The 25,449-nt window shown below is 51.9% G+C and overlaps 1 protein-coding gene across 3 annotated transcripts in view; it reads right to left on the reverse strand.

The window, feature by feature from the left end:
- Positions 1-1,426: 1,426 nt before the first annotated feature.
- The window catches only part of Celsr1 (cadherin EGF LAG seven-pass G-type receptor 1), a 140,001-nt gene continuing 115,978 nt past the window's right edge, over positions 1,427-25,449 (reverse strand). Inside the window, exons 21-35 of one of the 3 annotated variants that reach the window (XM_087899159.1) lie at positions 23,951-24,155; positions 22,019-22,186; positions 19,785-19,911; positions 17,442-17,642; positions 9,633-9,807; positions 8,232-8,344; positions 7,814-7,893; positions 6,567-6,693; positions 5,771-5,893; positions 5,249-5,343; positions 4,900-5,003; positions 4,580-4,729; positions 3,923-4,153; positions 3,418-3,679; positions 1,427-3,231 (exon numbers count right to left, since the gene is read on the reverse strand). In XM_087899159.1, the coding sequence (XP_087755285.1) occupies positions 3,207-3,231; positions 3,418-3,679; positions 3,923-4,153; positions 4,580-4,729; positions 4,900-5,003; positions 5,249-5,343; positions 5,771-5,893; positions 6,567-6,693; positions 7,814-7,893; positions 8,232-8,344; positions 9,633-9,807; positions 17,442-17,642; positions 19,785-19,911; positions 22,019-22,186; positions 23,951-24,155 (2,186 nt within the window). In that variant the 3' untranslated portion in view covers positions 1,427-3,206. Of the gene's footprint in view, positions 3,232-3,417; positions 3,680-3,922; positions 4,157-4,579; positions 4,730-4,899; positions 5,004-5,248; positions 5,344-5,770; positions 5,894-6,566; positions 6,694-7,813; positions 7,894-8,231; positions 8,345-9,632; positions 9,808-17,441; positions 17,643-19,784; positions 19,912-22,018; positions 22,187-23,950; positions 24,156-25,449 lie in introns of all 3 variants that reach the window. The other 2 variants (XM_087899160.1, XM_087899158.1) reach the window with 2 other exon arrangements.

Raw genomic sequence — 25,449 nt, forward strand, 5'->3', positions numbered from 1 at the left:
CTGAGCCTCAGCTGTAGCCCTTCCCCTCTCCCCAGGGCCTGATTTCTCTCCAAAAGGAAGGCAGTTGTCTGCATTAGGCCACTCCGTATCTGGAAGTCTGATATGTATGAGATAACCCTTTCCCTGCAGTGCCCACACCAGGTGGAAGCCAGTGTTTTCCTGTCAGCTTGGCACTGGATTGAAGTGTACACTCATGTCACTCCAGAAGGGCTTAAACATGTGTAAGGAAAAACACATTGGAAGATGACCTTTAGTGGGGAGGTGTGCATGCAGGTGGAGACCCAGGGAAAGGGACCATGGACCAAAGGGAAAGGGCACCCACTACTCTGCTCCCGTTTTTCCCAAGGGTAGCACCACTGGGCAGATGTGTGAGACAATACAGAGGTTAAAAGTCTGGAAACTCACCTTTTTGGACAGGAATCAAGATAAAGGCCCTAAGAAATGAAGGCTGGAAACAGCACTGCTAGGAAATAGTGCTAGCCAGGTCGTGGCTACGTTAGGATGAGGGTTTTTAACCAGGCCCAGACTCTAAAGAACTCAAGATGCCACTGGAGTTCTCAAAGCCAAGAGAAAGACAATGGATGGAACCCTAAGGTCATTGATCTGTACAGCGCCAGAGAGGTAGAACACCGATCCACCGTGCCTAGGAGATGACGGTGAATGCAGAGCAGTAGGTGCAGCGAGGAACCAGAGCACTGGAATTGTGAGCAGCAGTGTAGGTCTCGGGAGAGGATGAGTGAGCATCATGACTATTTGCTAGGGCTCAGGTCTGCAGTACAAGAGGGCACCAGAGCAGCACCACAGGGTTGAATAGGTCACTGTAGTGTTCCCCGTGTAGGTGGCCAGATTTGGAGACTGCCACAAGATGGCGCTGTGGTTTACAGCGTTTGCCATGCAATCAGGAGACCCCGAGCTTGGACTCAGCACCACATAAGCTGCATGGCCTGCACATACCTGTGACCCCATCTCCGGAAGGAGTAGAGATAGGACCAGTGGGGGTTTGCTGGTAAGGTTCCAGTTTAGCTGAAAAAACAAAAGAAAAATCCCACAGGGAGAGACCCAGCCTCATAGGTGGGAAGTAATAGAAGACACCAGATGCCCTTTTCTGGTCTCTGTACACAAGTACACTTAATGTTCCCTAGCTGGAATGATGATGACTCTGTGGTTAAGAATACTGGCAGAGACATCCATGCACACTTTCTAGATCCTTAAATTCACAAATTTGATGAAGACACAGAGGCTGAAGAGTTGGAAAACTTGGGCAAGTCCATCCATGTCATGGCAGGCTTGCATGCACATGAATAGAAAATTATGGCAATACTCCGTGGGCCTGTCTGCCACCTGCACCCCACGAGAGCCTGAGGCCGTCTTCAGTAGTCCCTTCCATGCCACCTTAGGGGATGGGAAACACCCAGCACAGCATGGGTACAAATCCACAAATTTTAATTTATTATAGCTGTGTCTCACCTGTGTTGTCACCAGTGCTGAACAGTAATAAATACACTTGTTAAAAACCTCCAGTGTTGAACTTGTAGTCTTAGGTCATAAAAACAGTTTAAAACTGACAGCTTGTTTTGTTTTTGTAACAGTTATGATCAAATTAAAAACACCACCTTCTGGGGTGGTGTGGAGCTGCGGCATTGGGAGCGATCACAGTGCTCCAACTCCTGGAGACTGAAGCTCCCTGTGCTCCATTCTTTGTGTCCTTGCATCCTCAGAGGCCACTTGGGGCCTCCCTTCATTGACCTCAGACCACGTCATGTGGGCTTTCCTCTGACACAAGTCGATCATTAGCAGTTCTGACCTCTCAGTGCAGCGTGGTGTGAAAGTCCTCACATTTGACGTCCTGGTTTCTCCCATTCGCCAGCAGCTGTACGGCGCATGTCCACCCGATTTCAACAGCAGTGAATGCTGAAGTAACTCTGGGCCCCATCTCTTGGGCTTGGCCGCATAGTGGCGGGCTGATCACAGTAGCCCTTGGTGTGAGTTTCCAAAAAGAATTTGCTAACCATTGAAAACTGGGACTGTGGCTTTGTTTCTCTGCACAATTGGCCACTTAAAGCAAAGTGATGTCATTGGTCAGATTTTGGGGGCGGAGCCCCTGCCTGCCCAGAGAGCTCTGGAGTTTGAAAGAGTAGAACATTGGCAGGAAGGAATGTGACATCTTGGAAGACCTCAGGGGTCCTTCTGAATCAGGAACATGATCCCTCTGAGATCCTATGGGGAGCAGGAGCAGGGACAAAGAAATTCTCCCCCGCAGTACTGAGCTGACTGGGCTGCTCCAGAGAAGCCCCTCTGCATCAGGAGTAGTCCTGGCACAAGGATGTGGGAGTGGCAGAGTGGTGGGGATTTCACCCTGTGTGAAACCAGCCATGGCAGTCACACTTCACAGGCCAGTCCCATCCTGGATCCACGGAGCTGAGCACACACAGTTGTGTGTTCTGAGGGCCAGCAGAACACCACACTCCTTGCTTGCTGGCTGGAAGCAGCTGCAGGAGTTTGTGATGACTATATCAGCGTCAGCGCCCTTGTCCTCCCTGCCTGGGCACTGGGACCAGCTGTGTTGATTCTTCCAAACACAAGTACAACTGTGCAGGCTTCCTTGGGCAATATATGAGATGCCATTACATGGCGCTCCAGTGTAAGCAAAGTCAGGACATTGTAAAATATACACAGGTTCCCATCTTCTCCAAGTCCAGGACAGATTTATATGTATTTACAACTTTAAACAGCAATTTAAGACAGGGTACCTTTGCAGAGACTCAGGCTGGTGACTATAGGCTTGTACTGCAAGAAGATGCCTGCAAGGTGAGCTGGGCCTTGGCCTGTGTCCAGTATCTGAACCCTGGCAGGCTGAAGGGCCTGGCATAGTAATTCACGAAGGCTAGCTTGGGCTCTGTGGCTTCTGTCTAGGCCTCTTGTGGCCAGGTCAGCAGCATTTTTGTTCTGTCTGCAGTCTGAGGACGGAGCTGTGCCAGCCTGAAGTCCGTGTCTCCCTCTTGAGACATGCCTGTGGCTTTGGCACTTGTCATAGAGTCTGATGGGCCCTGAGTTCCTGAGAGGGCCAAGAGCTTCCCATCTGAACATTCCGTGTAGAGCCAGCTACTGTTGCAGGGACCCTCATATCAAGGGCCTACCTGCTTCAAGGTCCGAGGGCTTGACTGGCAGTCTGAAGGGTTGACTGTGCCTCATGGTTTCCTGATGGTTCAAATTGAAGTTTCATTACTGCCTCTGTGTGTGGGAAGAATTGCCAGGCGTGTGGAGGGTCAGTGACGTGGCAATTGGATGGAATCCAAAGATTCTAGGGGCAGGCATTCCCAAAGAGGTGTGAGGGGAAGCCTGGGGCCTCTAGTGGCCCTGCATGGGGAAAGCTGGTGGGCCCTACCCTCACAACACCCTGGAATCCAGGCTACTTACTCCGAGTCCGAGCCGTTGGCCTGAGCACTCCCTGTGCACACATTCATGGCCACCCCATTGAGATGTTCACGGCCTGGCTCCCTCCTTGGAGTCTTGATGGTAATGACACAGTCGGTGGCATGGACGCCATCACCAGAGCCAAGGGAGGATGTCCGGGAGGACGAGGGGCTTTGCTCACAGTCGGCCAGCTTCTCTCGCAGTCGGCACTTCAGTGGCTGCTCTGGTAGCGGTGGCGGGTAGGTGACTTTGTTTTTCAGGATGCCTGGGAGGAGGGAGGTGGCCACCAAGTCAGTCCAAGTAGACACAGGTGCAGTGGCTCAGTTGGGGATGGATGGTGTGGAGCAGGTGGCTGCACCTAACCTGGTTCTTACTGACTTGTCCAGGCCCAACCCAAATTCTCCACAGGACCCTCCCACCCCAACCTGCTGAACACGGACTCCTGCCCTTGCCCCGTGTGCTGCATGAGGGTTTGCTCCAGGGACATAGCAGGGCCCTCCTGAGGTACCTTTCCGTTGCTCCTGGGGCTGGCTGCTGAGTACAGCCACTGGCTTTGACAGGACCCCACTTTCCAGGTCAGGGGGCCGGTCGCCACAGTGATTGCCCTGTGCCTGCCGGTGCAGCTCCACGCTGACCTTGGTCTCCACCTTCAGGTGGGGCTCAGTGTCCAGCTCCTCACTGTCGCTCCCGGCCAGGCTTTCATCCGGCCAGCCAGCTTGGACATGGTTGGCCAGAGCATCTGCTGAGAGAAGAATGACACTAGGTTAGACTTGCAGCTACACCCCTGTCGTACCAGGTCTGATAGACCCCGAGAGTTGCCTTGACCTCATCCTGACTTGCTGAACTAGCAGGGTCATAATACGCTAAAGATGGAAACACTGCGACCACATCTTGATGTTGGGGACCCTGGTATGTGAGCCACACGGCTTCCCCCAACACTGGGAACCACAGGCTGGCTGCTCATTGCATGTCGTTTCCAGCTCTCCACAGTGATAGTCTGTGGAAGCTCCCAAACTGCTGCCTCTGCCCAGCAGATGGTGTGGGTAACTTCCTGATTTTCCAATCCGAGCTGTCCTGTGTGGCTATTATTCTGCTGGATAGGTCCTAGAAGGGTGCAAGTCACAGTTGAGGTGTGCCCATAGCCCACTGTGTCTCCACTGCTCACCTTTTGGGGTGCTGTGGACAGGGCCCCCAGCCGGATTCCATTTGTCTTCAGCATCTCCACCATCGTCCTCGCTGTCTGAAGAGTGTGAAGAGGCGTAGGAACTACTGTGCTCATCCAGCGACAGTTCACTGTCGGAGTCAGAGTCGGGACCTGCAGGGGAGGGTGCAGTAGGGAGCTCAGGCCTGACAGCGGCTGGGCATGAGGCCACCGATGCTCTTCCAGGGTACATGCAGTCCACTACCTCAGGGATGGAGGGTCAAGAAAGGGGAGGAAGGACAAGAAAGGACCAGGGACTCTGGTGTCTGCAGGGGAAACCATACCATGAGGTTTCTTGGAGTTCCTAGGAATGAAGGATGAATCTGGTTCTCCATGGCTACCACGTGCTGGTCCAGAGGACACACTGAGCTTCTGGACCCCTTCATCCCTAGATAGGGTAGAAGTGGGGTAGACTCAGCACTGTCCCTGAGTGATTGCGATGGGCTGCCAGTGTCACAGAGCACACACTATGGAAGGTCCCAGGGAGCTCTGGAAGATTCTCTAAACAATCCCATTTATGCTCTATGAGCAGCAATAAGATAAAAACAGCCTTGCCAGTATATGGGGGACAGACTGGGCGTCACAGCCAGGGTATTGCTTACCCCAAGACAATAGTGAGTACAGAGGTCTGACCTGGTGGTACTGTCCAGAGAGGCTGTAGACTCGCCCAGGGCCGTGCGGAGCATGTCTGGTCCTTCACTGTATGTGTTGTTGCAGTTGAGGGATCGCTAAGGGGAAGAGTGAGAGGCCATTGGTGAGCAGAAGCCAGAGGTTGGTATTGCCCCTGAGTGCAGCCCCCATGATAGCACTCTGACTGCCCTGCCAGCACTGGGGAGGGGGAGACAGGGCTGCATACTGGAGCCTCGTGGCAATGGGGAGACTATCCCTTGGCCCATACGGTGGGAGCACCTCACTCCCTATGGACACTGCTTCGGGTTGTCCTTTGGATATGTGTCCTGGCCATATCTTCCAAGGGCCTTGCGAGTGGGGCTACAGGTGGACAGGGACACTTGCAGGACAGTTCTGCCCTTAAAGTTTGTGGTCGGCTCCAAGATATGAAGCCTATGGAACGGAGCATAGTCGGGTAGGTTCTCCGAGCTCCCAATCCTGCCATAAGCAGTGCTGCCAGCTCCCAGGCCTGGAGGGGTCTCTTACCGTTAGCAGGGTGGCCCTTGTGGCTGAGTCATCCAGGTGCAGCTTCTTCCCAGCCAGCACTGCCCTCAGGTGCTTCCGCACCTCCCTGTGGGTCACGCAGTGGAACAGGAGGACAAAGAGGCCCTGGAGGGAGATGGGCATCAGGTCAGCGTGACTCTCAGGGTCCTGATGCTGCTGCACCTGGCTGTCCGCCGAGGAAAGCCAGTTCAGAGCAGCCCGACTGATGCGATCCAGGAGTTGCCCCGAGGCCCGTTAGGCCTCCCCTCCAGGCAGGGCTACCACTTTCTTCACAGGGGAGCCCCAGCAATAGGGCAACACAGTCCACAGCCTTATGGGCCATCATGGGCCCCCAACTTTATGTTATAAACTTACTAGGTAGCACTCAGTGTGAAACATAAAGGGTTAGCCATATGTCCTGAGAACACCAACAGGATTTGAGCCAGCAGTGACGGGGTGTGTGTGTGGGGGGGGGCAAGCTTTGTCCTGCCCAAGCTAAGGCAATGCCCTGACAGACTTGGGGCCTGGAGGTAGGGCTGGGACAAGTAGAGAACACAGGCTCCCTCCTCTGCAAGTGCAAGTACTGAGGAGGCTTTCCCCCAATCTCCTTTTTGCTGAGGAGGCTTCCCCCCACCATCTCCTTCTAGCTGAGGAGGCTCCCCCCATCCCCTTCTCTCTGAGGACACTTCCCTCATCCCCTTCTTACCGAGGAGGCTTCCCCCCCCCATCTCCTTCTCACTGCAGCTGCCCCAGGACAGAGGTCACAGAGTGGCCCCAGGGGGTGAATGCCAGCACCTACCTGCAAGCAGCTGAAGGCAGCAAAGAGGTAGTGGAAACTCAGAGTGTCGCTGTTTACAGCCAGTAGTCCCAGCAGCCAGGTGGCGCTGACGAGCAGCAGGAGGAGGAAGGCCGTCCTCAGCATGGAGCTGTGAGAGGGTGTTGTGAGAGCAGATCTTTCCCCGCCACCTATAACCCCACCCCAACCCTAGCTTCCACCAGAGACCAGGTGGACAGAGGTTATGTGGGTAGAGGTGTTGGCATAAGAAGGTGAGGCAATTAAAACAAAAACGAAGTATGAGCTTCTGAAGTGAGCCACTGCTTGCAACGTTCCTTAACGTGACTCATGAGGTCCAGTGACTGCTGCGCAAGGCCATGCTAGCGTCTGTGACCCGTGAAGACACAGAAGTGGTGGGGAGCAAAGTGGCTAAGGCCAGAGAGACAGCCAGCGAATTCCTATGCTGGCCTCGACTAGAACGTGACTTAGGCCAGCATCTTCCCCACTCTGTGTCGGTCACCCCATTAGTTACAGCAGATCACAACTGCATCTCCCCTTCAGAGACTGTGGGAGAGCTCGTGGCCATGTGACTTAGGGTCAGAGTGGAACCTGGCGCTGAAATGACTCAGGTAGGAAGCTACAGCCTCTGGGCCAGGATTCCATTCACTCCCTTGCCACGTCAGACTCAACTCCCTCCCCAAGGCGCTGGCACCCTCCTGTGTCCCTTATGGTCACTCTTCTCACCCTACTTCTTGGGTACCATGCTAATCCTATGGGATGTGATGGTCCTCCCCAATACTAGAACTTGGCATATTCCTCCCAGGCTATAGTCCTGAGGCCCTGGCATCACCACCATAACCAATCAGAGAGCTCCAACCCCACCCCACCTGCCAGATGCCACCCAACACTGAACGTTTCTAATTCTGAATTCAGGACCCTCTCCTACACTTGTCCCCTCTCTTCCTCCAGTTCCTACAGCCTAGCCTATCAGGGCCTGAACCCACTGGGCTAATCACCACTGTGTCTCCCACATCCACGTCAGCTGTACTCCTTGGAGGTCCAGGGCTTACCCTCACCCTCTCTCTGGCTGACTCCCTGGGATGGGTATTATCGCTAACAGCCCAGGTAGATGGATGATGGGCACTTTCCTATGGGACTCGGCTCAACATGTACTCTCTGTCTTTGGGGGTTCTCAGGGCCCAGCTGAACGGCCTGGTGGGGCTGGCTTAGTGTTCTGTCCCACCCACAAGCCAGATCCAGCCGCAACTTACACAACCCCCTTCCTCTCATAATAATGGCGCTTTCTCTGGCAGGCAACCTTGGCAGACAAGACGAAGATGACGGTGTTGACCTAGGAGACAAGAAGCAGCTTCAGGTAGTGGGCTCTTCTGCTGTCTCCAAGGTGATCTTCACCACCCAAATACTTCTGCATATTTGCATCCATATCTGGAGGTGTTGTAGGTCGAGAGACCTTGGCCCCAGGTGAGTTATTCCAGTGGGCCTGAAATAAGCCCCAGAACCTGGGAGCCTAAAGACAGGGTTCCAGAGCAGCCCGGGAATTCTGCTGACTGTTACTCTGAGGTACATCCTTCCCGCCAACCCCGGCCACCCTGAGGAACTGCTGACCACAGCCAGCCCACCCTGGAGCACCTGAGCTCCTGCATCCTGGGTGACACCCATAACACTCACGATTATAACCATTCCTACAGGCCCAGCGAAGCTCCAGATCAGGCTGTCCTGAAGGGACAGCCAGCAGAAATCAGGGTTCCCGTAGCCCTGAGGGTCCAAGCCAACAGCCAGTCCTGTGTGTATTGGAGAGAGAGAAGAATGAGGGCCACAGTCCTGGCCAGTCACCCCCCGGCCCAGGAGGAGAACTGAAGCCAGCCAGGCAGGTCCCCCAGAGACCCCAAACCACCCTCATCAGAGATCAAGGAGCCAGAGGGAAATGTATCCAAGCTCCTTAAACTAAGTCAGGGGCTGGCTACTCCCTGTGGCCAGGAGGCAGCCACTGCCTTTGGCTATTAACTTCATCTGCCTGAGGGCCTTCGGGCATAATCTTTATCGTCTTCTAAAAGATACATTTTTAAAAATAAACTTTGACAAGTAAGCTGGAACTGTGACCTGCCTGGCTATAGATAGCAAAGCCCTCAGGAAGCAATGACTTTCCAGTTCAGAACTCAACAGGCCCTTGGGGAGGCCTCCCACTGACACCTCAAGATGGCTTCTTCACTGAGGAAGAAACACCATTTTCTAGGTATTCCTCAGTCAGTTACTCTCCTAATGACAGCTGACCTTGGCACTTCTGTCAAGCAACGAGAAGCACCTGTCACCCGCCCTCTACCACCCAGCCTGAATGTCTGAGGTATGAAAGCCACTCAGGTCCCTTGGAGCAGGAATGAGTTGCATTAGAACCCAAGAGCCCTTGGAAGATGGTGTCCGGATCCCTGGAATGCCCAACCAGGGTCCGCCAAGGGTGTTCTTGCCCTCTCGTTGCGAATGGAAGTGTGGCTCTTCCTCAACAGGTGGCTTTCTATAGTTATTGAAAAGCGTAGGCCAGGCATGATGGCACATGCCTTTAATCCCAGGACTTGGGAGGCAGAGCTCTGAGTTCAAGGCCAGCCTGGTCTACAGAAGGAGTTCTAGGACAGCCAGAGCTACACAGAGAAACCCTGTCTGAGAAAACGAAAGAAAGAAAGAAAAGGCAAGCTGAGGAAGTGTGCATGAAGTAGTCCCCGGGTCCGAGACATTCAGCTGTTACACAGGATGATTGATCACACAGTCATGCCCATCCATCCGTTCGTGCACCCCTGGCCTCCCTCTTGGTGGTCTAGTCATTTCCCACCTCTTCACCCACTCACACCCACACAGCAGAATTTCTTCCAATTGAGTACTGCACACAGAACCCCAAATACCCTGGCCCAGCGGCTCACACCTGACCAGAGAGACCCATCTCCCCATGGGCTGGGAATAGCCGCTCTTCTGTTCACAGCTAAAGGTAGAGAGCCAGGAGGAAATGAGGACAGATGGCTTGGGGGGAAATGCGTATTTTAACACAGGTCACCCTGGTAGAGCTGCCCTGTGTGTTCTTACCTGTGACAATGGCAGGGATGCCCCAGCCCACCACGTGGTAGAACCTCATGGGCCCCATGTCGATGTTGCGTACTTCTGTCAGCATGCGGTAGACATGCAAGTTCTCCACCAGGGTCCAGGCAAAGGTGCTCATGGAGGCATAATGCAGGAGGATGGCGACAACTGTGCAGAGAAACTGGGTGGGGAGAGCAGGCTCAGCAGGTGGCTCCAAGGCCCCGGACTGCTGAGGGGGTAGGAAGGCTGGGAAGCACCCTATGAAACTACAGACAGGGGGTCCAAGCCTAGGAGTGATCCCTTCTCATCAAGAGTAGCCAAATCAGGCTGTTCTGCAGTGGCAGGGTCTCTAGTATCTCCAAAGGGCAGCGAAACTCCTCTCCCCCTGTGTGATTCGGCAGGAGAGGCTGAGTGTGACAGTCACTGCATCTCTCTTGATGTAGATGGCAGAAGGAGGACCCCTCCTCAGCTTGGGGTCACTAGCTAGAGTGAGTGTCATTCAGGAACAAGACACAAGCACCAGTCTTTTTTCTTTAAAGACATGCCAAGCCTAGTTTATGTTATTGTTTTTTGTGTGTTCTTAGGATTTTTTTATTTTATGTACACGGTGCTCTATCTGCACATACACCTTCACTCCAGTGGCTGTGAGCCACCATGTGGTTGCTGGGACTTGAACTCAGGACCTCTGTAAGAGCAGTCAATGCTCCTAACAGCTGAGCCATCTCTCCAGCCCCACAAGCACTAGTCTTTCTGAGACTCTGGAACTAATGTATCTTTGCGAGCTGATTCTAATCTCTAAATACTGACTTCAGGCTTTATGAACACACTATGGAGTTGCACCTGCTCAGGCTAACGGCTCCCAGGCTGGGACTTCAGCCTGTGTTCCCAGAACTGACGCCACATGGTTCCTACAGCCAGTGGGTACAGCTGGGGGCTGGCGGCCACTTCCTCCAGGGGCCTCTCTGTCCAGTAGGAACAAGGTCTTGATGCTTTTCTGCTGATCTAAGACCCGGGAAGAAGGGGGCTGTCCCACCTGTGTGCCCTTAACTGGTCAGGGCGATGTGGCAAGCTAAAGGCCGAGTGCTACAAATGAGAACTCAGCGTGTGGGCTGGCTGAAGATGGCATGCAGAAGGCAGCTCCTCTTACAGAAGACCCAGCAGTACCAGGAAGAAGATAGTGGGAAGAGGGACAAGGGATGCTGAGCTCCCAGAGTTCAGCCCAGAAGGCTATTGGTGGAAACCCAAGCTCAGGTGTTCCACAATGGGACTTGAAGATGGAGCCCAGGGCAGCCGTTCACGGGCCTTCCAGGGACTTGCACTAGATGGAACTTCCAGGCCAGCCAGCTGGAAGGTGACAGCAAGGTCCCAACAGGAAGTTAAGGCAGCCAGGGTAGAAAATGAGGCTGGAAGAGGGGGGAGGGGAAGAATCTGACCCTATTCAAGTTGGCAGCTTGAACAAGCTAGCCCTACCTTGAGCCACACCTCTAACCACAGCCACAACTGACCCTCCTCCAGCTGGGCCAGACTCACAGCCAGATTCCACCTGGTTCACAAGCACCATCTCTCCTCATAGCTGGCCACATCCTTATCAAAGCCTACTGCCGATCACACTCCCAGATGGGGCCGACAGGTACAGTCCTATGCCCTTGACAAGCAGCCGGGCCTCAGTGTCATCTCTGGGGAGACCACCCTTGCGGGGCCACACAGCTGGGAGCAGAGCCGCCACTCAACCTCTTATTAGACGTGGCTGTGTTCAAATACCAGGTCACTGCAGTCTGAGAAAGGTCATCAGAGCACAGACAGAAGGGTGCCACGACAGCACCATCTGCTGCCAGGCCAACCTCCAAGGGCCAGGTGCCCTCCAGAAAGTTCCTCCGGACAGTACAAGAAACTTCTGTGAACGTGAACACTGCTGAAGACAAAACTGTGCTACAGCTGGGCCATGCCCTCTGCTGGCATCAGAGTGCCATCCTCGGGGGGCAAGCCTGAGCTGGATTAACCCACACCATAGCCGTTTCCAGAGTGGGAAGTGCAGCGGGTTCAGATGGAGGACGAGGGTGAGAAAGTTGGCTAACTGTGGCTTTAAATGGTGCAAAAGTAAACCCTTAAAGAAAAAAAAAAACCACCAAAGCCAACCAAACAAGAAACATCGTTTGAAAAAAAGGGCTAGAAATTGACAGTAGGACCTGGCGGGGTTGTGTGTTCACACGTCTACACTAAACATACTTGCTTTTCCAGAACAGAACAAACACGCACTAAATCATTTCAGCCTGTCAGGCTTCTGGGAGATAAACAGCCTCGCCCAGAGATAGGACTGTGAGTTTAGATAAAAACCCAGGCGCGATGCCAAGCTCCTGCCACCGCACACCTTCCTCCCAGAATGCATCTGCCTGGTCTGTGCTCACTGGTGCATGGAAAGCTCCCATTCCAGGCAGGCGCTGAGTCAGACATGAGCAGTGGCTTCACAATGCTCCACACCCCGTACTTAGTTGCAGGGAGGTGGCCTGCAGCCATTGACTGCACTTTTCTCTATCCAGACTTTAGAGAAGTGCACCTGTAGGACCCCAGATGAATCTCAGCTTACTGAGCCTTCACCCAGGCTATGCGTGTGGAGGAAGGTAACCCTCCGTGCCCGTGCCTGTGAGGGCTACTATCTGGCTCAGAAAGTGGCGAGGAGGTTCGGTCCTTATTCTTGATCCAACCCTGTGCTTCTGTGACCCTGCAGGAAAGCCACCAAGTTCATCAGTGGGTCAAGGACAGCCTAAAATCCACACCTAGGAGGTAGCAGGGCCTGGCCTTTCTCCTGAGGGCTCTGGCCACTCAGGAAGGTCTCCGTGTTTGCTGGGGAACTCCAGCTTGGCAGCCTTCTTCCCCCTTCTATCCCAGAGCCTGGCTTGGAGATCAAAGTCTCGATGCCTGGGCTCAGTGCTTTGTGCCCTGGGTAACTGTGTTTAGCTGCCACCCACTCATCCTCCACCCCAGAGCCCTTAAAACTACCCCAACCTCTCCCGCTTCCTGCCCTGGTCTCTGTTCTGGGCCTTGACTACCAGGCCTGTGTTGAAGCACAGAGTGCTGGCTGGTTGCCATGGCACCTCAGGGCATGATACAGCCTGCACACAGAAGATGGCTACTGATGGATTGTTTCATGGAATGGACCTATTCCTGCATCTTACCCGGAAACCTTCTGGTGGCACTGGGTAGTCTCACATAGCCTCTTCCCTGGCCCAGCTCCTCACCAGCCACCAGGTAGAGGGGGGTGGGAGGTATTCCCGAATCATGGTAGGTTGAATGTACATTTTTATGCTCAAGGGTTCCGCATCCAAGGATGGTAAACATTTAGGGTAAAAAGAGTCACACCTGCACTAAGTGTGCATCCTTCCCTCTTCACCCTTCTCTAACGATACAACCCAACAACTAGTCACACTGCGCATGCCTCACATTGCTGCCATGCAACCCAGGGATGCTGTAACATGCACAGGAGGAAGTGCGCTGTGCAGACATGACCTCATCTGACACATCTTTTGGGTCGGTATCCCTGGGACCCTAGTCAAGTCCATGTGGAAGTGGACATAGCTGTAGCACCCCGGGGAGACCAGGGTGAGGCTGAAGGAACAGCTGGCTGCAGCCACAGTGCCGCACAGGGGACTATTGCTGAGTCTGCTGCAAGCATGATGGTGTCTAGGTCAGGGTCACCCCTCAAAGTCTGGGTCACTCACTGCACGCACAAGTGAAAGTCTGCTGAACTTGTGACACTCTAGGCTGACAGTCACTGTAGCAAGTCCAGGGCAGGCAGCACACTTAGACTGGGAGAGTCAGATCCCTCACCTCAGGTAGTTAAGATTCTCCATAGCAGAGGCCTCCTTGGGGTCTACAGGGAAGTGGCACCAAGGGCCAAGGACCTACTCCAACTCTGCTGCCTCCACCTGAGTGGCCCGGTGGGTGACTCCATTTGTCAAGAGCGTCTGTCCTTACACATCTGCCTCTTAGCTCCAGGGGGTTAATGGGTGGACCTTGTAAGTGAGCTTTCAACATAGTTCTCATAGGAGCTGGGCTGACCTGCAATCCCCCTCCCTCCCCAAATTCCCAACAAGTGGGCGGGACTTCACATATTTTGAAATTCTCACGTGGAAATATGAAAAACCACAGCTGGTGAGCTGGGACCACCCGAAGTCACAACTCCATTGTGCCCCACAATTTTGCCTTCCGTCAGACCATCAAAGAACTGGACAGTCAGCAGCAGTGTGGACCTGCGCTGCCTCCTCAGGGTTGCTCCCCTTTTTCCTCAGACATCTTCTTTGGACACCAGTCTGTCCCTCCCAGGGCCCCATCACCCGGAGGACAAAGGCCACAATCACCAATGAACTATAATAGCTACCCAGCCTCGCTCTATGTATGGCTCCACGTATGGCTCAGCCATAGCCGGCTCTCCATTCGTTCATAGCCAGATCTAATGTGCTCTCATAGGGGTGTGCTCACGTGACCGTCCTCTCCTCTGTTCCTTACATTTAGGTGTTACGGCCAGTGCATAGGAGTGCAGTTACCTGCACACCCAGGCTGCTGAACTCCCTGAACTGTCACAGGTTTTATCTGTAGGCTGTTTCAGAATTTTCTGGGGACTCTAACATGCCAATCATGACATCTGTTAAGAGTTTTGATTTTTTCTACACGTGGCCCTGTTGGGGCTCTCCTCCCACACTGAGTAAAAGATGTCGGTAAGGCAGGCTCCACCATTAAGAACCGGCATGCCTTTAATCCCGCAGAGGCAGAGGCAGAGGCAGAGGCAGGAGGATCTCCAGGAGTTTGAGGCCAGCTGGTAGTCTGGTCTACAAAAACTAGTTCCAGGGCAGCTAGCACTATTACACAGAGAAACCCTGTCTCGAAAAACCAAAACCAAACCAAAACAACAACAACAAAGCCCACAGCTAAAACCACTGTGCCCTCCACTGTTGTGCTAATGTGTTTGTGCCGTGGTCCTGGTCCTAGATTAAGGAGTTCCCTTTTCTAGTTTGTCCAAAGAGTTTTTTTTCCTTGCCCCCTTCTTTGTAATCATGAAAGAGTGTAAAAAGAATTATCATTTTTTTCTGCATTAAGAAAAATATTTTCTCCTTAAATGTAGAGCTAGGGACATGGCTTAATGGTTAGAGGACCTCATACCAGAGGCCCAAGTTCGTTCACTCCCCAGTACCACAAAAGTCAGGTAGTACAGGCACGTGGGCCTATATAATCCTAAACACACTCCAGAGGTGGAAGACAGAGAGTCTGGACTTCAAGTTCATGCTGAGCCTCGGCTGACTCAAGTCCACCTGGGCTACCTTAGCCCCTGTGTCCGAACAGGGAAAGGAAACTTGGATCATTCCTTAGGTGCGGTGGCAAGAATGACATTTATAGGTTGACATGCTGCTAAATCACCTTCATGTCTGTCCTAAGATAAATCCAGCTGGTTCCGGTATCTACATACAGATGCTGATGCCTTCCCAGCGCCAGCCTTCCTCAGCTCAGAGGAGAGTGGGACCACTCAGCCACAGTTCAAATGTGTGCCCCAAACTCTCCAAGCTGTCTTCTTGCTCTAGTGTTTGGTATTTGTACTTTTCTTTTTCCCCGTTAGAGATTTTTTTTTCCTTCAAATAACACCTCCTGGCTATTTATCTTCTTATCCCCTTCCTTTTTTCTTACTTTCTGCTTTATTCTTCCCCTTCCAAACTTCCTCAAGCTCCCAGTGTTCTTTTGCTAAAGACCCTTAGCTCTCTGGATTTCAGGCATCGTTCTTTTTAAAAAAGTGGGGTTTTTTTTATGTATATGGATGTTTTGTCTGAATGTGTGTGCAGTGCCCTTGGAGGTCAGAAGAGGGCGTTGGATCCCTGGTACTGGAGGTACAGACGGTTGTGAGCCACTAGTGTTTGTTGAGAATGGAACCCAGGTCCTCTGGAAGAGCTCTTAACCCCTGAGCCTTCTTTCTAGCCCCTCCTACCTTTTCTCTAGCATCAGCAATGTGATTTCAACTCTTTATTTTGATTTTATGATGCCCTGTAAATTATTATTTTAAATTACATTTACTTATTTTGAGTGTGCATATGTGTGAGCATGTGTGCCACGGGTACACGTGTGGACGTAAAAGGACACCTGATGGGAGTGTGCTCTACCCTTCCACTGTGTGGGTCCTGGGAATTGAACTCAGGTCGTCAGGCTTGGTACCCACTCTACCTGTTGCATGGTCTGCAAGGTCAGACATGGTATTTTCATTAACATTTTTCTTTCATTGAGATTTCTAGAAACTTTTCTCGAACTTGTGTCTTCTATAGGTTTATTTTGAGTTTGTCTTACTAGGTACAGAGCATAGCAGGCATCTACTGTCCCAGTGTGTAGACCCTTGTGATCATTACATAGCTGCCTCCGTCCCTGCTACAACCATTTGCTTTTAGCCTCATGATCAGAGATCTCTGAATTTGTCTAGGCTGGCACTGTCGGTCACACCTCATGACTGTGAATCTTTTTGCCTCTTACAACTGTCCCTCCCGTGGGCTATCTTTACACCAGTGGCAAATGCCACCAATCACCTGTGTCAGAGATGAGTATGTGCCAGATAGTTGTGCCTGGACAGGCCTTGCTGATGAACACTGGGAGCTTGCTGGCCCCAGATTTAGCTGCATAGGTACAGGTAAGAATTTTCACTGCTTTCCATATCCTTCCTCCTTAGGTACTGCCTGCTAACATCTGGAGGCATGCACGCTAACATCTGGAGATGTCCAGTCTGGGTACCACTCTACCCTGGTGACCCATAGAGCATGGAGTGCATGATCTCAATGAGCATTTAGCAACCCTGGGAGGTTCTGCAACACTCTGAGGCCCATGCAGTTCTCCAGGATCCAATGCAATATTCAATGAATCTACCCAACACTCAACATTTAATCATATCAGCTGAAGGTTCCCTGACATTCCTCTCCCCTCCTCCTCCTCCTCCTCCCCACCTGCTCTCTCGGCAGGTTCCTTTCTCCTCTTTGGTCCTTCACATCCCCAGAAACCACTTCCTTGCTCTATGTATGTGCTGCTCCTCAGCTGTCATGGGCACGGAGAAAACAGAGGGGTGGGGAATCTGGGCACCACTATCCACTAACGCTCCCGCAGTCCACAGGACTCTGGGGTTTCACACGTGACAGCACCTTGATGGCTATTTCTAATTGTCAACTTGACACAAGCCAGACTCACCTAGGAAAACAGTCTCAATGAGGGACTGTCAAGGTCAGGTAGAACTGTAGGCTCGTCTGTCAGGGGGGATTATCTTGACTGTTAATAGATGGGTGAAGACCTAGCCCACAGTGGGTGGCATCATTCTCTAGGCAGGCAGCCTTGAATCATATGAGAGTAGAGAAATATGACTGAGCACTAACCCATGCTTGCATTTATCCTCTCTCTGCATTTATCCTCACATCATCTTGGATGTGAAGTGACGAGCAGCCTTCCTCACAATGACAGACTATGTCCTGGAATCATGAACCAAATAAACCCCATCTTCCTTTAGCTGCTTTTTGTCAGGTTTTTTTTCTCCCTCACATCAAGAAACAGAACCAGAACAGCACCTATGAAATCACTAATGCCTATATTAAGAGGATGAGACTTTCACTGTGTGTGCGGCCTTCGGAGGACCCTATGGGCACCCTTAGAGGGCGGTCTCCCCAGAGATTCCCTAACGCACTGCCCTGACAAGGCAGGAAGGACCGTTCCACTGCTTCAGGACGACTGACAGCACACCCAGGTGACAACATGCCCGAGTAACATCACTTAGGGAAGCCTGTGGCGGGCCCAGGGGAGTGGTCTCACCGGGTTCTCAGTCTGGTTGATCCCGACCAGGAAGATGAGCTGGGAGAAAAAGAGCGCCCCGATGAGGTTCTTGTGGATGCTGTGCAGGTTGGAGCGCAGTGTCCGGACAAGGGAGAGCAGGACAAAGGCCACCAGGAGGGCCACCAGGGACAAGGACAGGGCAGCATAGGTGATGATCTTCAGGGGCAGAACCTCGCCATGCTGCAGGTGGGTTGGTTAGAGAGAAGTGAGGAGTGGGCTCTGGTGGATGTTTGAACAACACAGACAAAACATTGTGATGGGCATCAGATATCAACGGCTGGCAGGGGACCAGGGGACAAGTTTGGGATGGTGAGCAAAACGCTGGGAATAGACAAATGGTTGGCAACAGCTGCCCAGCAGGGGGATGTACCAATGCTACCAGTCCGTGTGTTATATATTTTAGCCAGTGTGGCATAGACATTTAATCTCAGTCATCGAGAGGCAGATAGATTTCTGAGTTTGAGGCTAATTTAGTCTACATAATGAGACCCCTTCCTCAAAAACATTTTTGTTAAAAAAAAAAAAAGCCTTCCTACATAAATCCCGCTGTCAGGAGTGAGTGAAACAGTCAATCCAAATACTGAGATGGAGACTTGCCAAGGGGACTCAGTTTATGCAAACCCCATGTGTCTCCAGTAGTACTGTCTCCCCCTCCCCCGCTCAGCCAGCAGTCACAGCAGACACTTAACAAGGAGACTGGGTAACTTGTGACACAGCCCCATTCGCTGCTTTTAATACATGGGAGAGGGTCTTCATCTACCCATGGTGGCCTCATTTCACGTGGTCCTCACACGGAACCCACAAGGAGCATGGGTACAAGGTAGGCACCGATGAATGAAGCTGTGAGGGTCTAAGTCCCTTGGTGTCCTGACTTGACAGGCTGGAATTTCAGCTCTGGTCACTTGGAGCCTAGACAGTCACCTGAATCCTGCAGCTGGCACGTCCTTCTCGCCCTCGCCACACAGTCTCTTACTACTGAGGGTGACTAATGTGGCTTGCTTTTAAAACTCCAGGTAAAATATACATGAGATTGACCATTGTGAGTCTTCAGGCATACACTTAGCGCAACTATAGAGTCCTGGGCAGTTTGGGCATTTTGGGTACAGGTTATCCAGTACCTTCCAGACGGCGGTGACAGCTGTGTGCCATGGCTGCTCAGAGCCTATACCCCAGGCGTCAATCACACCACAATGGCCAACTCACATTCTCAACCTGCTTCAGATACCAGAGGTATCATCTCCCTGTCACTGGCTTCCTCTCCTCATGCCTCTGTCCTTGGGGGCACTGTGTGGCCCGAGAGACTTTCAAAGTGGAGGTAGAAGCAGCTTGGCTGGGGGACCCTACCCTGGGAGACGGTAACATTCTAGAAACTTCTGAGCCTGGGGATTAACCAGTGCTAGCTGATTTTAGTCACGTTGACAAAAATCTAGACAGATCTGGGAAGAGATGATCTCAATTCAGTAAATGCCCCTGTATGGCTGGCCTACAGTCAAGTCTGTGGGGGCATTTTCTCAATGAGTGATTTATGGGAAAGGGCCCAGCTCACTGTGGGCGGTGCTACCCTTGGGCTGGTGGTCCTGGGTTCTATAAGAAAGCAGGCTGAGAAAGCCAGTAAGCAACAATCCTCTGTGGTCTCTGCTTCAGCTCCTGCCTCCAAGTTCCTGCCTGAGTTCTTATCCTGACTTCCTGTGATAATGGACCGTGATGTGAAAGTATAAGCCAAATAAACCCTTTCCTCCCCAAGTTCATTTGGCTGTGGTGTTTCATCACAGCAATGGAAACCCCAAGACACCTTCTACACCTTTACAGTTAAAGCCTGAGCTCTTTGAAATGTTTTTGTTGTCTGTTTAGACAGGGTTTCACTTTGTAGTTCATTGACCTTGACCTTGTAGCGATCCTCTGCTTAGCCTCCTAGGTGTAGGGCTTAGAGGCCACGTCCAGTTCTAACCTTCCCTTTTAAAAGAAATTACATTTATTTTTGTATGTTTGTATATGTGTGCGTGCGCACAAATGCATGCTGCAGTGCATGGGTGGAGGTCAGAGGGCAATTTGCAGGAGTTGTTCTCTCCTTCCACAATGTGGGGCCCTGGGGTGGAACTCAGGTTATCAGGCATCTTTATCTACTGAGCCATCTTACTGGTCCCTAAAACTGCTTCAAGGTTTTCTCATCACCTCTTCAAGCAATTGACAGAACACAGCTTTCAACAGGCACATTTGTTTTTCTCAACACACAAGGAATATGGGGGCCTTGGGAGGATTCCAGTTGCCATGGGGACTAGTCCCCAGGCTCACTAAGGGGGCGAGCAGCCGTAAAATGCCCACCTCGCGCCTTGAAATGTCCATGAGCACCGCGCAGCTGGTCGAGTGGCTACACTGGCAGGTGACGTGGGTCCGGTTCCTTGACAGCAGCTCACAGCCCTTGGCTGACCACCCTCCAGTCCCACCAATGCTGTGGAGAAGAGAGAAAGGGGTGAGCCTGTCCCATCTACCACTGGGATAAGCCCGGGGGCTTTCACCCAGCCGCAGGGTCTTGGGGGTCATCCTGACATCACTGGATCTGGCTGGGAAGGAGCAGCCAAGTGCAGAGAACAGCCACCCGTGAGTGCCGAGTGTCACAACCTCGCTGTCAGCTCCTAGCCTGAACCTTTTCCCTTCCTCACCACACTGAAGACAAGGGCCATGGCCACTGTCACCAAGGACACAGCCCTCACAGACCCTGGCACTGTGTAAAAAGCTTTCCTTTCCTTTTCATAGCTGGTCTCGGCTCTCATGAGCGCCTCTCAAGTTCAAAGGTTATGGGCCAGAGACAGAAAACTCCAAAGACAGCAGAGCCTGTGGCCAGAGGCAGCAGCCAAGGCCGAGACAGCCACTTTGTTCACCAGCCATACTGGGAGCCTCAATGGCCTCGGCAATAAGCATCTCTCTATTGTCCACTTTCATGTTCCCCTTGCGCAATGTTTTACCGGAGCCGCCTGGAAGCCAGGGTCCAATTAGCGCTGCTGTTTCACTGATGGAAAGCCCCAAATAACAAGTTGTTACGAGGGCCCTGCCCTCTGTGGCTCTGGGAAAGTCCTATAATCCCTCTGATCCTCAGTTTACTCATCTGTAAAATGGGGTGTGACGGTCGACGCGCTTTGCCAGGGGTGCTCAGTTCAGGGGATCATGGCAGCAACACAAAGCAGGAGGCAGATCACTAGAGCCACTGCTAATTGCCATTATTCAAACAAATAGCCAGCCGTGCCTGGCAGCCGTGGGGCCCACACACCAGACACCAACGCTTCCCTCCACTCTCCTTTGTGAGCCAAAGATCTATTAGGCCCCGGACTAAATGAGCTCACTTGTAAACTGGAAAGTACCGAGCTGGAGAAGATGAATGCTCCTGCCCAAGCATGCGCCTGGGCGCCCAGCACAGACTCATGTGGTAGCTCCCCTTTCAATCCTAGGGACCATGACATGGGAAATGGCCCTGTGGGAGGAGCTTCCAGATGTGCACCCCGGGGGCCCAGCTTTAGGCATGTAGAGAGGGCTCAGGTTCTGATCCCCTGAATCCCAGGCTCCCTGTGATGAGGAAAAGCAGGGCACTTTTCACTTCAGACCATGTGACAAGCCTGGTGACAGAGACTATTCCAGCACTTTCTTGTCCCACCCTGTGCCCCTCTACTTAAGGGCGACCCAAAGAGCCAGGCAAGGAGGCGAAGACCCAGCAACTCCCATGACTCTTGCAACTAAAAAAAAGCAAATGTGATGACCCCATTGGCTTCAGCCACAGATAGGTCACTGGCTATGGAATCTAATGTCACACAGGAACAGGGCAATAGCATCTTACATCCTTTTAAATCAAGCTTCTCCCTTCCTTGATTGCAGGTGCACCCCTGTGTGGCACATCATGAATCTGTTCATTCTTTGAGTTATCTCTGATGGCTCCAGAAACTAGTCAAATAAACCCTGCTATGGGGGGCGGGGGCAGCCTGGGACCCCCACTGCCGCCTCTCTGCATGTGTTCATCTCTGAGTCCCATTTCCTCCTGCAAGAGGACTTCCCCAGCAGAGAAATGGGTGCTTGTGTGGACTCCATATTGCAAGTGTTCTATAGGTGAGCAGCCCATCTCTGCCACGGCCTCCTTGAGGGAACTTTGTGTATGCATGCCTATTTCTCTGTGAGTATTGTGTCTACCTGTGTACATGCCCTATGTATTCCTGCATATGTATGCATGTATGTATCTATGTATTGTTGCATGTGGATCATGTCTATATTATGTGCACACATCTTTGTGCGTGTTCTTGTGATGTGTGTATAGGACTATATTTTTCCACAAGAATATAAATAATTCTTCAATGTGCACACAGACTTAAGCACATATGCATGTGTGTGTGCATGTGGGCACACACTGACACTTCTAAAGGCAAAATGGGGGAAGCCTCCTATTTTGTTAAAGCCCTGGAAGGGGAAAACAGTCTTTGTTCTGCCAACTGAGCCTTCTGACCTCAGCCAGGCCCTCCTATACAAAGAGGACTCTCGCAGAAGAGGTTCTTACAGGCTCTTGGGGTCCCACTTACTCAAGCGAGTGGTTCCAGAATACACAGACAGGCTTGCTTCGCTCCTCCGTCTCCAACAGGGCAAACTCCACTGAGACGGGCCTCTGCAGAGAGCTGGGGAGTGGGGTCCCCTCACTGTACACCATAGCACTCACTACTGGGGTGTTGATGACGGGCCGATTAGGTAGTCTGTGGCAGAGAGGGACAATTCCAGGGATAAACATGGTTAATTCACGTTCTGTGTGTGAGAACCTGCGTCCAGACACTATGAGGACATGGTCAGATGAACAACCGACACACAGGTCACGGACACAGATCACACAGCACTGCCCTCAGGAGGGTCTGGGCCTCGCTGCTGGTATTCTCAAGAGTACAGGGAAAGGAGCCAGGCATGGGTGGTGCAAGCCTTTAATCACAGTACTCAGGAGGCAGACTCAGGCAGCTCTCTGTTAGTTCGAGGCCAGCCTGGTCTACAAAGCAAGTTTCAGGACAGCCAGAGTAGTTTGGTTACACAGAGAAACCCTGTCTCAAAAAACAAACAAAAGCAAGCAAAAAAAAAAAAAAAAAAAAAAAAAGTACAGGGAGACTTATCACCTCCAGGAGAAGGAGGCTTTAGAAACTTTAAAAAGCAAGCATGTCATTGTAAGATGTCAGAGGCTATTACATATGGTGGTGACACTGGGTGCAGTAGCATGGCTCACACAGGGAATCAGGTTAAGTGACGGCAGACCGGAACCCAGTCACCCATCTCTAAGTGTGATGCAACAACAAGGACTGGGGAACAAGGAAGCACCCACAAACTACAGTAGCTGAGAGGGCTTGTGTGCAGCAGCTTTCTCGCCATCCAGCACACTGGCTGAGTGGCCCTTGGCACTGGGCCAGCAGAGGGCAGATGAACCCATAGGTATAACCTATGACAGCCTCTGGGTGTGGTATGGGGGACAGGATAGAGCCCCCAGAGGCACACGTTGGTACAAACAAAAGAGCATATGGGTAGAGAGAAGGGAGAAGGGGAAGATTCGGGATAGTTTGGGGGAATGGGATGGGGGGGGAGGGAGAAAGGATGGATATGGGAGCAGGGAAGTAAATATCTCAACTAAAGGAGCCATTTTAGGGTTTGCAAGAGACTTGATTCTAGAGAGGTTCCCAGGTCTAAGGAGAGATCCCCAGATTGTTCCCTGGGCAGCAGAGGAGAGGGTGCATGAACTGGCCTTGTCCCATAGTCACACTGATGAATATTTTGCATATCACCATAGAACCTTCATCTGGCGATGGATGGAGATAGAGACAGAGACCCACATTGGAGCACTGGACTTAGCTCCCTAGGTCCAAATGAGGAGCAGAAGGAGGGAGAACATGAGCAAGGAAGTCAGGATCCACTGGGATGGTGGGACTGATCTAATGGGAGCTCACCAAGGCCAGCTGGACTGGGAGTGATGGAACATGTGATCAAAATGGACACTCTGAACGTGGCTGGGAATGAAGGCTGACTGAGAAGCCAAGGACAATGGCATTGGGATTTAATTCTACTGCATGGACTAACTTTGTGGGAGCCTGGTTTGTTAGGATGTTCACCTTTAAAGACCTGTATGGATGGGGGAGGACCTTGGACTTCCCATGGGGCAGGGAACCCTGACTGCTCTTAAGACTAGAGAGGGAGGGGGAGGGGAGAAGGGGGAAGGGGAGGAAAAAGGGAGGTGGGGAAGATGTGGAAATTTTTAATAAATAATAATAATAATGAACATATGGGCATAAACGTGAGGACAAACCAAAGCAAAGAGCATGCACCATCCCAGGGCACAGCGCCATGGCAGACAAAGAACCTCTCTCTGGCAGTCACTGCAGGCCAGGGTCACTTTGTAATGTTATTGTGGGTGACAGTGAGTGATTAGGACTTTGACTAAGGGTGTTGGGGAAATGGGTCCCCTCAAGGTCCCTACACCCAGGTCTCACCGGAGGCTGCGGTGGTCGGGGTCATAGTGTTCAGGCAGCAGTTGACCCAGAGTCCGGTAAATGATGACCAGGGCAACAGCAAACTGGCCGGGTTCGTCGGGGTGTCTCCTCTGTCTGCTGAATGAGGTTTCTCTCTCAGCCTTGGGTTCCGGCTGTGGCGTCTGTGGTGCAGCCCTCCGGTTGCCCAGCCTCACCGTGGGGCTTTCTGCGGTGGGAGAACAGAGTGTGAGGACAGGGCAGACAGCTGTGCCACCAAACGGGTTCTACACTCTTAAAACGGGCAGGGGGAAACTAACACGGAGTCTCCTCAGAAGCCACACATTAACAGCCCGTGGCCCAGTAGTTCTACCTTTGGGTATGCATTAGAAGAGCTGCGAAGATTTGAAGTTGTGGCCACAGACTTTCCAAACTCCCAGACAGGAAGTAGCACAGTGGCCACTGGGGTTGGACTTGTTAGTGACCAGTGGCCAGTGTCACAGCAACAAGAGGGTGGGAGGCACTGGGGATGCAGCAGACACCTTTGGATGGGGTGTTTAGAGGGGCAACAATGTCATGTGGTGGGGGGCTGGGGTCTTAGCAACGCCCCCACTCAGAGCAGTGCTGGGAACGGCAGGAGGAGACAGGGGCCTTCTGCACACATGAGTTCTGTGCCCTGTGCTTTCTAACTTCATGCTAAATGTGGACATGTTTTCAACTGTACATGAGAGAGGCCATGTAAGTACATACCTGGGGTGCCCAAGCCTACAGTGTCATGTAACTCGCTAAAGCAGCATCATGTGGAAGATTGACAGTGTCAGCACCTGGGCTCAGTGGGGGACAGGGAGAGAGATGATGTCATGTTCCCTGGATCAGGATGTGGAAGGGATGGGTCTACTCCCTGCCTGAGTGAGGCTCCTTCCTAACAGCCGGCCTACTAGACACCATGCTGCCTGACAAGTGGGCAGTGTGGTACTATGCTGGCCAACCCTAGGGTTTTGGCACAATAAATAAAATGCCACCTGCAGGACCATGGAGAATTAGGGATGAGACGGTATGGGATGCCCCATGGGAGTGTTCCCTGAACCATGCCTCAGCAGCAGATAGGTGACGTTGTCACAGAGACAGAGCCCTCTTCTAGGTAACAATGCTAAGGGACAGACACATGTACACACACATAAGAATAGTCTACCTGTGCACCATGTAGGCAATACATATATGGATATGTGCATGCACAGAATATTTACATGCACACATAGTATATGTGTACACGCAGGATATAACCACATGCACACATAATATAAACATATATACATATATACATGCACACCTGGAATTTTACATATACGCATATTAATAAATGTATATATACTGAATATATATACATATGCACATTAACATGCACATACACATACTGAATGCATACACAACATACACATGTATACACACAGAATACCACTCATATACACATCAGGAACATACATACCCATGCATAGATAGAATATATGCACACCTGCATGCAA

This window comes from Myodes glareolus, chromosome 19 (assembly GCF_982192425.1).
Source record: "Myodes glareolus chromosome 19, mMyoGla1.1, whole genome shotgun sequence".
Taxonomy (NCBI): domain Eukaryota; kingdom Metazoa; phylum Chordata; class Mammalia; order Rodentia; family Cricetidae; genus Myodes; species Myodes glareolus.